Source organism: Caloenas nicobarica, chromosome 6, assembly GCF_036013445.1.
Source record: "Caloenas nicobarica isolate bCalNic1 chromosome 6, bCalNic1.hap1, whole genome shotgun sequence".
Classification (NCBI taxonomy): Eukaryota; Metazoa; Chordata; class Aves; order Columbiformes; family Columbidae; genus Caloenas; species Caloenas nicobarica.
Genome location: NC_088250.1, coordinates 30,924,358 through 30,938,538, shown reverse-complemented (window position 1 = coordinate 30,938,538; position 14,181 = coordinate 30,924,358). Strand labels below are relative to the sequence as shown.

Genomic DNA, 14,181 nt, shown 5'->3' with positions numbered 1-14,181 from the left:
TGTAAGGGATTTTTGATGTTTGGACAAGAATCTAGACAATTGTCAGTTTCAGCTACGAAAGTAAGCAGTTTTCTGATTTCAGTTTTTAAAAAAACACAATACAGAACATCAAGCAATAATATTCTGAGTACATATGATACTTACCTTCGAAACACTGCCAATTGTTAATTGGCCAACTTCACTGCAGAAAGAGTGGATTATCTGAAAGAGCAGTATAGAAAAGTTTGGTGTTTGGAACATGTTGGGAACTGCTGTGGAATCCTCCCCATGCCTCTGGACCAGTCTGGCTAACCAGGGTAGAGAACATACCCTCCAGTAAGACTATCACGACATTGTTGGATGAAAACATGGGCTGTAGTTTAGTAGGGAGGGGGGAAAAAAAAAAAAAAAAAGGCTTTATTCGTATTTTAGCCTCAATTGCTGTGTTAGTAGTAGGTCTGTTAAGAGGTACTGTGATTGGGAGAGGTTTCTTTGGGGCTTTACCTTCCTCTGTTCACCAGTGTTTCAATGTTCCTGTCACCTCGAACAGGACACAGCTTCCCTTTCCCTGTTCCTCCAGGGAAAGCTACCACACAAGAGCCCGCAGCCTTGAACATGAGGCAGAACGCGGAGATAACCCCGTCTGCCTCCTGTTACGGTGGCGACTGGTTGATTTCCCCCCCCCGCCTCCCCCCCGTTCTCGTGTATGGATAGTGGCAGCGTTGTATAATACCCTAAGAAAAGATAAATTCCATCTGAAAGACAGTCCAGGCCATGGCCCGGGGGCGCCTCAGCGAGGCGGCGGGAGCGGCGGCTCAGGGAGCGCCCTCGCGAGGCGCCAACGGCCGGCGCGGCGCGCGGGGCGCCGAAGGAGTTAACGGCCGCTCCCCCGGCGGCCCGCCCCTCGGCCTCGTGCATTGGGAGCCCGCTGGCGGCGGCGCCCAATCGCGGCGGGCGGCGGCGGCGGCCGCGCCAATGGGCGCCGGCGGGGGGCGGGGGTGGGGGCCGGCGCGGCCGGCGCCCGGTTGAATGGGGAGTACAAAGAGGCGCGGGGCCGGGGCGGGCCGCTGCCGCCGTGCCTGACAGAGGCGCGTGGGGCAGTTGCTGCCATAGCCCCGCGCCGACGCCGCTGCCGCTCCGCTCCTCTGACAGCGCAGGGCGGGGAGTGCCGAGCCCCCGCCTTTTTTCTTTTTTTCTTTTTTTTTTTTTTTTTTCCCCTTCAGATTTGCTCGTTCTTCGCCTTCCCCGGTGCCCGTGGAAGAGGCGCTCCCGCCGCCCGAAGGCACCGCGGCGTAGCGGGAGCGGCAGCCGGCGCGGCGGCTGCCGTGTGCATGAGCAGTGCGGCTGCCGCCGGCCCTGTCTTGCTGCCGGGGCTCCGCCGCTGGGAAGCGAGCAGAGGCAGGGGCGCCGCTGCCGCAGCCCGGCCTGCCCCAGGCAGCCCCCCCGCCGCGCCCAGAGACCCCCCGGCAGGGGATGCTCCCGCCGCCACCAGCTGCCGCGGCCCTGCGAGCCTGAGCCTCCCTGCCCTCCCCGCCCACCGGCCCGCGGTGAAGCCGCCCGCCTCCCTGGGGGGCGGCCGGTGCCGCTGCCCGCCCGGCCCCAGCGGCGGGTGCCGGGCCGGTGCGGCGCGCTGCGATGCGGCTCCTCCGCGGCGCGCGGAGCCCCCGCGGCTCGGCTGAGGGTGCGCGGCCTTGAGGCGGGGGCGTCCCGGCCCCCGCGGTGTCGAGCTCGCGGAGCGCTGGGGCTGGCGATGGCGCCCGCCCCCACCGTGCTGCCCTGAGGGTCCCCCCGGGAGACCCCGGCTCTGGGGGACGCCTGGCAGCTCCGGAGACTTTGGGGGCGTTTGCGGGTTTTGGCCCCCCCCTTTTTTTTTTTTTTCCCTCTTTTTTTTCTTTTTTTTTTCCTTTTTTCCTTTTTTCCTCTTCCTCTGCTGCCTTTTGGGGTTTTCTCCTAGCCGATCATCCCCGGTGGTGGGGGAGCCCCCACACCTGCCTGGCAGTTGTCTGCTCACCCTCTGCCTCTTCTCTCAGGGCATGTCCCGGTCCAACAGCATCAGCCCCCCGGGCTTTGGCAGCCCTGCACCCTGGGCAGGCACCGAGCAGCACCGCTCGGCCTGGGGTGAAGCAGAAGCCCGGGCCAATGGCTACTCCTACCCGCCACCTCCCAACAGGTCCTCGGGCAAGAAGGCCTCTCGCATGTCGAGCAGGTGGAGGAGCGAGGAAGACTACGAGCCCCAGGCAAGCCGGAGCCACGGGGAGAGTGGCCGCAGGATGATGAGCTTTAGGTCCAAATCCGCCTGGCAGGAGCACAGTGACGACAGCCAACGTCACTGGTCCCGCCACCCGACTGGCAGTGATTCCCCTGCTGCCCCCAACAATGCCAGCCCACGGCAGCTGGGCGAGCAGGGGGAGGTACGGCCCCGGTCTGTGGAGCTGGGGCTGGAGGAGAAACGCATCCAGGCCAAGATTGAGGAGCTGGAGGACGAGGACGGCGACGAGGGGGACTCCGAGGCAGCCTTCTCCATGGGCAGCTGTTGCAGCAGCCTGCTGCAAATCTTCAGGTCCAAGAAGTTCCAGTCGGAGAAACTGGAGCGCCTCTATCAGCGCTACTTCTTCCGACTCAACCAGAGCAGCCTCACCATGCTCATGGCCGTTTTGGTGCTGGTCTGCGTGGTCATGCTGATCTTCCATGCCGTGCACGGCCACTATGAGGTATCCTATGTCGTGGTGCTCTCCCTCGCCATCCTGCTGATGGTGGTGCTGTGCATGGTGTGTAATCGCAACGACTTCCACCAGGACCATATGTGGCTGGCATGCTACTCTGTCATCCTGGTGATCCTGGCAGTGCAAGTGGTAGGGGTTCTGCTGGTGTGGCCCAGGAGTGCCTCGGAGGGCATCTGGTGGACCGTCTTCTTTATCTACAGCATCTACACGCTGCTGCCAGTGCGGATGAGGGCTGCGGTCATCAGCGGGGTGGTGCTCTCCGCCATCCACCTGGCTGTCTCCCTCAAGATCAACGCAGAGGATAAGTTCCTCCTGAAGCAGGTAGGTGAGCCCCGAGCTGATTCAGGTGTGCACTTGGCAAGCCCGCTGCCTTGGAGGGCGAGTAAAGTGGTGGTGTCTGACTTCCAGAGGCGTGCCTGATGCTGGAAGGCTGAGGGGGCTTTCTATCAAACCCCTAGGTTACCTGCCACAAGATGGGATGGTGTACGATGTGGTGGCTAGACTGTAATCTTGCTTCTTTTGTAGCCATGGTGTTTCCTCATTGTTGGTTTTCATTAAGGCTCTTAATGTTTAATAAGTGTGCCTTACTGGTTTCCCGTGACCACTGCTCCAGCGCTGTCAGACAGCCCTACTAATGCCCTTCAGTTGTATTTAATGTAAACAGGTCTGCAGTAAGTACACTTGTGGAATGGTATCTGTGTATGCTGCTGTGGGTTATCCTCGTGTGTCACTCGGGAGTCTGGGTTCAGTGTCAGCGCAGTGCTTGCTTAGGCATCTAAGAGTGTGCTCCGTGGGAACATGGAATAAGCTTTTAATTTAGAAGGAGGATGTTTGCTCTGAGATGTGCTGGAAATACCTATGGTGTTCATATACAGCCGGAAAGGTTTTAAAAAAATGTATAAATGCAGATTATTATTTAGCTGTGATATCATGTTTAACTGGAGCAGCTCAATTCATAGGAACAATAAGACTATTATCAAACGCATTACAGTGCAATTTTTAATTACCATATCTGTATAAACAATGGCAATACAAGGCACCACTCTTTTTAAGTAAAGCAAGCAGCCTTGCGGCTCATGTGCTTTAAGCTTACTAGACACCTTGGCAGTTGGGAAACCACTGACTTAAAACATTGTAGCTAGGTGATAATCACCATCCCTCTGATGAGCAGGACTCTGAACAAGGATGAGCCTGTCACAGAGTCAGCCCTGACGTTTATATGTAACTAGGCATTGTTTATTAAAATCAGGTGTTTGGTAGCTTTACAGCCCTATCTCATAATAAAAAATGAAGCCTTGTGCTTGCAGAGCCTGCCTTGAGTCTTACTTCTAAGTTGTTTTGAGTTCGACCTGTTAAAGTGTCAGGAAAAATTGTAGGGCTTAAGTAAAACTTCAGAAGGATGGGGCTGTTTCTGGTCTGCTCTACAAAATAGCCCAAGAAATGACTCTTTCTTCCCCCCTTCTGTTCTCTATTCTGGCATAGTTCTTAGTTTGTTACAGATATTTTTATAAACTGTACATGGCATATTTTTCTTATGCTTGATATAAATGGCTTTTTGTACATTTCCAGCAGAGCATACACTGTAAGCAAGACAGTTGCTGTTTTTCTGCTTGACTTGGAAAAGTTTGCTAATGGCCTCAGCTCTTCCTAGCTGGGGCTCTGGTCCTGCAAAGCCTTGTGAATGCTCTTAATTTTATAAATCAAGACTTGTCCTATTGAAGTGAGTGTATTTGGAGACTGTATTCTTACGTATGATGGGAAAGCTTGTCATGATTATGGCCAGAAGACTTAGCAGTCTGTTATAAGCAAAGTTGAGTTTAGAGGATACCAACGAGTGCATAAAATATCTTTGTGTTGGAAAGTGTTGGTAACTGTATTTTAATGGAAAGGAGCCTAAATCATAAGGGCCAAATGATTCACTCCCTCAGTGGAGAATATGGGATTATGATAGCTCTCTCCTTTTCCAAATGCAGCAGGATTATTGGTGAGAGGTTGAGCTTGTGTAGAAATGTGCACTTGTTGGAGGTGAAAGCATGGGCAGTAGGTGATGGTGCAGTCTGCACTAACCTGTGCATTATACACTTTCCCTTTCACACTAGCTCTGGGTTTTCTTGAAGTTTGGCAATAAATATTTAGTTAATGAGGAATGTCTTAGGAGTACTCTGACTTGGTTTTTGAAGGCAGAGTGTCTCTCCATAATGCATATTTATTTTTCCTACTAACACCAAATGCCGGTCTCTATCTTGCTGTGGTCTATGTTGGCGTAGCTCTGACTGAATTCAGTGAGGTTGTACAAGGCCAAGAATTAGATTCCTTGCACATTTGCGTATGAACATGAGCTGCTATCTCGGGCTGTCTGATAGAAAAAATCTGTTTCTGCTGAGTACATCGCCTCACAGCTGTTAACAGGCCTCCTTCGCTGGGGCTGTATCTCGTTGCCATGGAAATCTGTTGTGTTCAGCTCTGCCCACTGATGCACGCAAACCCTGTTTTCCCCTGTTCAAACTAACGGGGTGAAGGTAGACGAAGACCAGATTAATAGAGAGCAGGGGGTTAAGTTGTTTTCAGTGACTTCATGCTGGCAGTCACTTCAGCCTGGGTTTCGTGGAGCAGGAGTGGATGTGAATGCATTGGTGACTACGTGACCAGATGGTTCTTTATCCACAGCAAGTCACAGAATAAAGGCCGATTAAGAAGTGTATCCCCTTTCCTCTTTTTCATGGCATTTTAAACTATAACACTTAAGTGAGTTTTTCTTTGTGTGGGCTTTTTTCTTTTAATCTTCTCCCAGTTGTTTCCATGCCAGGAAAAATCATAGTCTCGTTATGATCCACTAATATTGAAAGCTGGGTGATTTTTTTGTAGACTCCTGAGCACTTTCGTGATGCTCAGGAGCCTGTTAAAATCCCGCTGCTTCTCTTTCTCAAGAGAGTAAAATTCTTGGTTGTAGGTCCCTTTCAGAAGAAAGGCAACTTTTTTTATTCCCTTGCTGAGAATGCATGATTTTATTGTTTGAATTATCTTCTCCTAGCACTACTGGACTGCTCTGTCACCAGACCATCTGGTCTGAGGCTGTGCTAGTCAGGCTTCATGAAAGGGTTAAGGCAGTCTACTATTTCTGAATCGGTAAAATGATAGGAGTAAAGGTAGTTGGGATTGTTCAGTCTTAACTGAGCTGCTTTTTTTAGTAATTCTTCTGGGGTCGCTGGGCTTTGAAAGTAGGCTCCGACTTCTGTTTGCCACCTGGAGGAGTATAGGGTCTGTCTTTCAAGAGTGCCCTGAGCACCCCTAGCAAAAGCAGCAGGTATACTTGGAGCCTCTGTGTGTCTGATCAGGCAGAGGCAATCAATTAATTAATTTTAGAGGGACTGCTTTTAGCTTTACTGGGGAGGGGATGACTGCATTTGTCTTCAGGTTTATGTCTTTGTGTTATTCTGGGACAGTTTGGATTACAAATGTATTTCAAGGCACACAAGTCTATGTCTTCCTCTCTTCGTGTGTGTGTATGTGTGTATATATATATATATCGTGCATCTCTTTGTAGGCCAGCTTTTTCCATGTGTTTGTTTTGATACACTTTCAGGCTCTGAAAACACATTCAACTCCAGGATTCATGTAAGAAGTAGTTTATGTGTGATAGAGTCTATCTAATAGTTAGCTGAGAAAGAAATATACTATTTATCCACAAATTGCCTTACATTCACAACAAAGGTGATGCTGATGTTTATTCTATGTTCTGGTAGAAACAAACTTACCCAGCTGGCCCACAAACCCATAGAGACGCAAGGGAAGAACTTAGAGTGTATGGGTTGCGGATGCTTGACTGGAGTCATGTGAGTATAGCAGCTGCCCTGCACACAGTCTTGAGTAAGCACTGGCATTTTTGTAAGACTAGGGGCTAAGGGACAGGGAGTTTCACAACAAAGTTTATTGGACTCTTAATCAGACTTAAAAAGGGATGAGGATTGTGTGTGGGAGGGGGTGGGGGACCTAGAGGTAAGGGATAAGAATGCCATATACAAACATCAAACAAACCCGTGGACTGAGGTTAGATTTACTCCTTTTTTCCCACCTAAACCTGTTTTATTGTAACTTTCTGAGGTTCAAGGATACAGTTAAGCCTTTGTATTAACTGAGTGAGAGTGGGTGACTGTTAAGGTACAGCAAAAACAGAAGACTGGGTAAAATAAATGCTTCTTTGTGTGTGTGTGTGTCAGTAACCTCATTGAAGGAGTAACTTAAATGCTTTGATCTCTTTTCTCCCCTTAATACTACTGCAGACCTTCTGCAAACGATCTCTGACAGCCAAGTTCTAAACAGCTGCCCCAGCCCATGGCTCTTGTTTGTGGCACTCTGATTCTAGGCTCCTGATGTTGACCTCCTCCTTGCTTGGCCCCTTTCTATACACCTCCATCATAACAACATTACATTAGTAGTCCTCATCCTTCACTTCTGAGAACTGTGTATGTGCCTTTCTCCCTGTCAGTCCATGTTAATGGTCTGTGATCGATCCACTTGGTGGTTCTCTCAAAAGTGTAGCATTTCAGTTTAACCATTTCTAGGAAGATATTGTATGAAAATACGTGCAGTCGCTCTTTTTCCTTTCCCTAAATAATCTGTCACTTTGGAGGTGCTATAAAAAACTTCTCACTGTAATAGGTTATTGACTTGAGTCTTGTGGATATCTTCTAACATCTTGTAAATATGCTTTTTAGATGCCATTTAAATGGCATTCAATAGGAAGCAAGTCACAAAGCAGGAGAAATAGTACTGTATGTTCCAAATCAGCCTCAGTGTGCTTAAGATATGTCAGTGATGACTGATTTCGAGGCTAACAGATTTTTAGAAGCGTGTTACTCAAGTCACTGTGTTGCACTTTCATTGTCTTCAAGTGGCCGTTATTCATAAAGAAGGAGAGATGAGCTACCTGAAATGCAGATAGATCTGTATGTCTTTTTTTTTTTTTTAAATGGTTGTTTGCTGCCTGTTTTACTTTTGTCCAACCGGAAAATAAATTTGAGTAATATTCATTTAGGATGAGATTTTAAGGCACTTGGCCACATGGAGCCAGATACTGTGTGCCTCAAACAGCACTTAATGTCCTGTTCTGCATAAATATTGGTGTCGGTAGAGCTCTCATACAGTGAGATGTGCTCCAGCTTTGCTAACAACTGAAGAATCTGCCTGAGCAGCAGTTTGAGTGACGTTAGGAAAAATTGATGATTTGAGTTCTTTTGTTCAGGAAAAAAAATGTCAACCTGAAATATTCAGTAACTGCTTCATTGATAGTTGCCTCCCTAGTGTAATTCTGTAACAGAGGTAATTAATTAAATCCCTGCGGTATTGTATATCAATTAGTCCTTAGTATGAATATTGTCTGTATCTCTTGGGAATGCACGTGGTGCTTGAGGTTTACAAAGGTGTATCTGTTTTTCTTATCTCCTAAATTACCCTATGATCCTGCCGCCTCCTCATCTCCTCCCGTTGCTTTACCCTCCTTCACACCACCCTGCATTAGTTTGATATTTCACTGTAATGTTCACTGGTATCAGTAACTGCTACTCTAATAGTGTTTGAGTGCTGTGCATCTAATTTCTTTGCATTCCTGGACTCTTAATAGGTTTGTTGTCTCAGTAAACTGACCCATTTGACTCATTTCTCTCAGCCTTGTGTTAGCAATTGCAGTCTTATAGCTGGCTTGGATCTCAGTGAATTGAAGACAAAACCTGATGGGGATGATTTAGCCGCATTACTCTGTCAGATGCACTAATTCTAGCAAAAGGCTTGTCCTTCTAAGTGTTTTTATGACATGCTTGGAAAGGCAGTGTGCTAGTTCTGTTTTTTTCTGGAGAGGTGAAGATATTTCAGAAAAATGTTGGGATTCATCAAGATATGTGAGGCAGAAGGATAGCTTTCCATCCCCTAATTGACTTGTCCTTCAGTGGCCTGGGCTCAATGGCTTTATTTAACTCCAGCTGGCGACTAAACACGATGCAGCCACTTGCTCACTCTCCTCCAGTGGGATGGGGGGAGAGAATCAGAACAGTAAAAATGAGAAAACTTGTGGGTTGAGATAAAGACAGTTTAACAGGTAAAGCAAAAGCCGCACACACAAGCAAAGCAAAACAAGGAATTCAGGGGGGTGCCCAGGGGCATTGTGGAGTCTCCTTCTCTGGAGACATTCAAAACCCGCCTGGACACATTCCTGTGTAGCTTCATCTAGGTGTTCCTGGTCCGGCAGGGGGATTGGACTAGATGATCTTTCAAGGTCCCTTCTAATTCCTAACATTCTGTGATTCTGTGAACTCCTTCCCATGGGCAGGCAGGTGTTCAGCCATCGCCAGGAAAGCCGGGCTCCATCACACATAATGGTTACTGGGGAAGACAGACACCATAACTCCCAACGTTCTCCCCTTTTTCTTTCTCCAGCTTTATATGCTGAGCACGATGTCATATTATGTGGAATATCCCTTTGGTCAGTTGGCGTCAGCTGTCCCTGCTGTGTCCCCTCCCAGCTTCTTGTGCACTCCCCACCTTTTTGTTGGCAGGCCAGTATGAGAAGCTGAAAAGTCCTTGACTGCTTAGCAACAACTAAAACATCAGTGTGTTATCAACATTATTCTCATACTAAATCCAAAACACAGCATGGTTCCAGCTACTAGGAAGAAAATTAACTCTCATATGAAACCAAGACAGACACCACTGTGACCCCTATGCATGATCTTTTGTGATTAACTGCATTTAGATGATTTATAAACCTGAATGGCAGTGGAAACAAAATGCTGATGATCTTGGTGCTAAAGGCTCACTGGAACTGGTCGTGCCCTCTTGGAGCCTGAATCGGCTCAGCGGTTCCTAAATGCCCTTTTGCACCAGGTTTGCTGTTGCTTGGGCAGCGCTGCTGAGGTCTGGGGTGAAAGAGGACTGAGACTCTGCCGAGCTGGAATGTAAAATTTGGGCACCAGACTACTCACTAAATGCGTTCAATTTGTGTTTGATTAGCTAATCTTTCAGTCATGCACCACAGCTCCCTCTCAGTCTTTTAAGAAAACTGGAGCAACTGCTAATTTTTTGGCCATTACAGTAGTTGGAATAGTTGCAGTCTTTTGGGAATAACTGGTTTTGTCTTCATATTTTGGTATTGGATATTACTCTTATTTTCTACTCAAACGAAAAGAACTTTCCTTCTGTCCTGGTAGAAGATGCAATGAAAAATCTCCAATAGCGGCTGAAACACTGAGAGGTAAAAACTGTAATGATTTTGACAGCAGTTTCTATGTGCATGTTAAAGTGGGCCACCCTGTAGCTGGTAGTGGCTTCTGAGAAGCCATGCTTTCAAAAGTTCCTGTCTTCCTTTTTTTTTTTTTTTTTTACTCCCACCTCTTGTGCAGGTGGGTTAGGTACAGAGAAAATACCCGCTTTTGTTTGGGGAGGTAGAAGAGAGGGCTCCAAGTTTTGCTAGCCTTGGGCAAGCATTATCTTTCCATCTGCTTTATACTGTAAGATTTACATGGCACCTTGCGCAAGCAAACTGTACCCGGAAAATGCAGTGGAGAGGGAGCTGGAGTGCACAAGAGTCTACCCTGAGCCTTCCAGCTGCTACATGATTTCATCATGTGTTACACTTATTTTTTTCATGGCTCAGAGGAGGACAGTGACAAAGTGCCTGCAAGGAATGTGAAGATTCACAGCTTCTGGGAAGTGGGTGGGGTTCCTGTATAACAGCCGTGTGACTTTTTCATCTCCTGCGAGTCCTGTGTTTTGATGTGGGATACACTCGGTGTTAGTTCCTTCCCTTCTTCTGAAGTCTAGCCTAGTGATGTGAACTTGTGATACCTTGCATCCAAGAGATGCTCTTTCTTCTTTTTGTTTTGAGATTGATGATACTTAAAAAAATTTTTTTTGTCTTTACCTGAGACGTATCCTGCTGCTGCCAGAATTTTAATTTGATATTCATTATTATAGAGTCCTCAGGCTAGGTAAAAACCCAAGGGGAAATCTCATGTGAATGAAAAAATCCAACCCCAAAGATATTAAAAAGGATAATCTAGTTCTGAGGGGGTGTGAGAAACAGACAAGAATTTTAATATTTGTCTCCTGAACTCCAAAATGTTCTCACCTTATCATAGGAAAGCTTGAAGTTTCTAGCACTTAATGAGATCACAGATAAAACGACTGTCAGGCCAAGACAAGAATAAAAATGCTTTTTAGCACCTGCAACTGGACCACTCCCAAGGAAATCTGTGCTCGATGTTTTATGGTGGTGGTATTGCCAGCCGCATCACTGGCAGGTACAGGAATGGCATCGTTGAACAGATCTGTGGTAACACTGAGAGAGATGGTCTTGTTCTGACACTTGGAACAATGGAGTGAACACAATTTAAAGCTCTGCCTTTAACTTCTGCTTTCAACTTTGCGTTTGAACATTTGGGAAGCTCTTCTCCCATCAGAAGCCTGGTAGTTAAGCAAGCTCGTGAACTGCTTCAGCCAGACACCATCAGGTTTGGACCACAAAGGTGAAGTGTTTACATGTGGTAAGAGACCCCACAGTTTAAGAATTCATGGACAGCATTGGCATCACCAACAGTATTGGTTCTAGTGCCAGGCTGGCCTCAAATGTTGCTGAGTACAATTTTCATTACAGCATTCACTACAGAATGTTTCATTGTATTGTTAGGCTTTGTTCTGCAAATAAAATATGTATTTTTTTCCATATTTGTAAGTCACTAATGCAATTGCAATATATCCTTCCTCTCTTCCCCAGACATCAAGTACACAAATCATGTTTGTGTGCTTAAGATCTTATTCAGACTGTCTGTAGTAATAGCATCAAGCAAACCCAGTGTTCACTATATGGTCATCATTTGTGGCTTCTCCTACTTCATAGCAGCAGAAATACCAGAAGAGGAAGTATATTTCAAAGCATCCTCAATCCTGCCCCAATTTTGGTTTTAATCCCTCTAGCTAGACTGCTGCTTCTGCAGTTTGAGTGATGAGTTTTCAGATTAAATGTTAAACTTCCTTTTCATGAAAAGTTTTATACATTCATGCAACACCCATAAATTTTTTTTTACTGTGAATTGGGCCTTTGTGGTACTGCAGTGCATGGCTATCGTCTTCTCTGTTCCTGGGCAACTTTGCTTATCGGAGGTTGAGTTGGGCATTAAAGCTGCTATACAAATTTAACATACATATTCCACTAGTATCAGAGTGCATCTTTGCAGATTGTATGCAAAGAACTACATTGATGCAACAGAGTGGGGAATATAAATGAAGAAATATTTGTGTTTTTTCTTTTTCCCCCATGTTAGAAATTGATTGCTCAAAGCTGCAACTTACACAAACTGTTTATTCCTTAAATGTGTTTGCAGTTTGTAGAATACATTCTGTCTCACTTCATAGTCAAAAGAAAAGGCTATGATATTGCTTGCAAGAATCTGTCACAAAACATTGCTAATGCAGACAGTTCCCTGGCTGTATTTTCCCCTGCAGAAAAAGACACAGCTCTTTCCCTTTATTCGCTGCTCTAGACTGAATGCTACAAGCACGGATCTCTCTGTCCCTCAGACTGAAAACTGAATTCTTAGAGCTAGCGATGTGGTAAGGGACTACTCAAATCAGTATTTCTAAAAACAGTAGTTTGCTGGGCAGCCCACAGATGACAGAGCTACTCAGACATGCTTGCTGAGTGATGAACTCTTTCCGTTTGTTGGGAAGTACCCAACAGCAGCTTTCTGTGTATTCTTGTTTAATGTGTGAGTATTTGTGCACAGAATTGCACAAATAGGTGGACCAAGGGACACATTATTAATGAGGATGTTTCCAATTGAATGGGATTTATTTTTTTGAGGCAGGCGGTTACTAGTAAGCTCACGAAGGAAAGGAAGAAAGGCTCTGTGGTACTAGGAAAGGAAGATACTCTGCAATGTGGTGGGAGACTGTGTAATTAAAATGTCAGTCTCCCTCATGCTGAAAGCTGACTGCAGTCTTTAAAGCTGTTAAACGTGAAGTAGGTTACCAGTGTGGGAACTGCTATCATGTGGTGAGCTCTCTGGATCTTAAGGCCAGCAAGGACTATGGAGCTCCTTTAACACTGCTCACAGAACAATTCTTCTCTTACACTTAATGCTTTCTTCTGTTCAGATAGTACGGAGGAAAAAAAAGTTTAAATGCTGAATTGCACAGTACTTGTCAGTTGAAAAAGCAATCTGCAGTGATCTCTGAACTGAAGGTGAACTGAACTGGTACTTTTTTTTCTTCTTCCCTCCTAGGATTATAACACCCTGTGATGGAACATATGTGGGGTATTTTCCTGCTCAAGGTGACATCTTCTACTTAAAACATAACACAAATTGCCATGTTAGTTTGTGAAGGGGCTCTGTGACATCATGCCCAGATTTCATACTGGGTAATTATGTTCTTGCCTTCTTCATTGATGTTGAATATGGCATTTTTCTTTGCTCCATTTCTATTCTGAACTCTTTCGCAGTACAAATAGCTGCTGTGCATATGTCGGTTTTACTATCATATCTCAGAAATTTGCAAGGCTCTTGACAAGTCAGAAAAATGTGGGAATAGAGCTCAGGCTTGTGTCTTCTTAGTCGTGTTGGTGTACTGGAGCAAGTATCATCCCCCTGGTATGACAGATGCACTGATAACTTTTGAAAGCTACAAAACCAGAGACGATATGATTGAAAGATGCTTCCAGAGGTCAGCTATGCCATCCCACTGCACCAAGTCAGCCTAAACATTTGTGGCAGGTACTAATCACACATCCATTTAAAAAAAAAAATGAAACCCTCCTTTGTATATGTAGTCTTTGGGGTTATTAAAGTACTGATGTGCTTTCCTGTTTGTTTGTTTCGTTTGGGTTTTTTAAGTGAACAAGCAAGCACAGCCCTGGGTAGGAGCAGACAGTAAAGAAGAGATTGTCGGTGAATGGAGCTCTCTGGCTCCTCTTAGCTGAAACTGGCTCTTAGTTTGCTTCACCTACCTTTAGTTCCCAACCCACCCAAAGCGTGCAGTTCTCTGTCACAAACCACACGTTTGTATGACATCTGGCACAGTGGGTCTCATTCCTGAATAAAGCCGCCTTGAAAGCACTACAGTACAAGCAATAAGCTTGAAGGTGAAGTGCCTTTCACAGGTGACTTCCCTCTCAGTGCCTAGTCCTTCTCATCTTCTATGACAGGTGTACTTAGTTAACTTGTTAGCATCCAGGACTGCTCCAGGGGCTCTTAAAAGTGCATGCTTTTTGCAGCTACGGTCAAAATAACTGTGAAGAAATACTTGAAGTATTTCCTGAAAATATTTTCATGTCTCGTTAGAGAAAGTTAGGAGACTTCCTTAATCTAGGTAATGAGTATCTGACTGTAGTCATAACATGGAAGGTTTGTCCAGGTCATGTTGTATAGGAAAGGTAACCCTGGAGTGGATTAGTTAAGCCACAATATAGAGCCCACTATATAGAGACTGTAGT

General features: G+C 46.2%; 1 protein-coding gene across 1 annotated transcript in view; it reads left to right on the top strand.

Annotated features, from left to right (window-relative positions):
- The first annotated feature begins 1,932 nt into the window (after positions 1 to 1,932).
- ADCY5 (adenylate cyclase 5) overlaps positions 1,933 to 14,181 on the top strand; it is a 210,938-nt gene continuing 198,689 nt past the window's right edge. Inside the window, exon 1 of the mRNA XM_065637644.1 lies at positions 1,933 to 3,023. Coding sequence (XP_065493716.1) covers positions 2,013 to 3,023 — 1,011 coding nt within the window. The 5' untranslated portion in view covers positions 1,933 to 2,012. The remainder of the gene's footprint in view (positions 3,024 to 14,181) is intronic.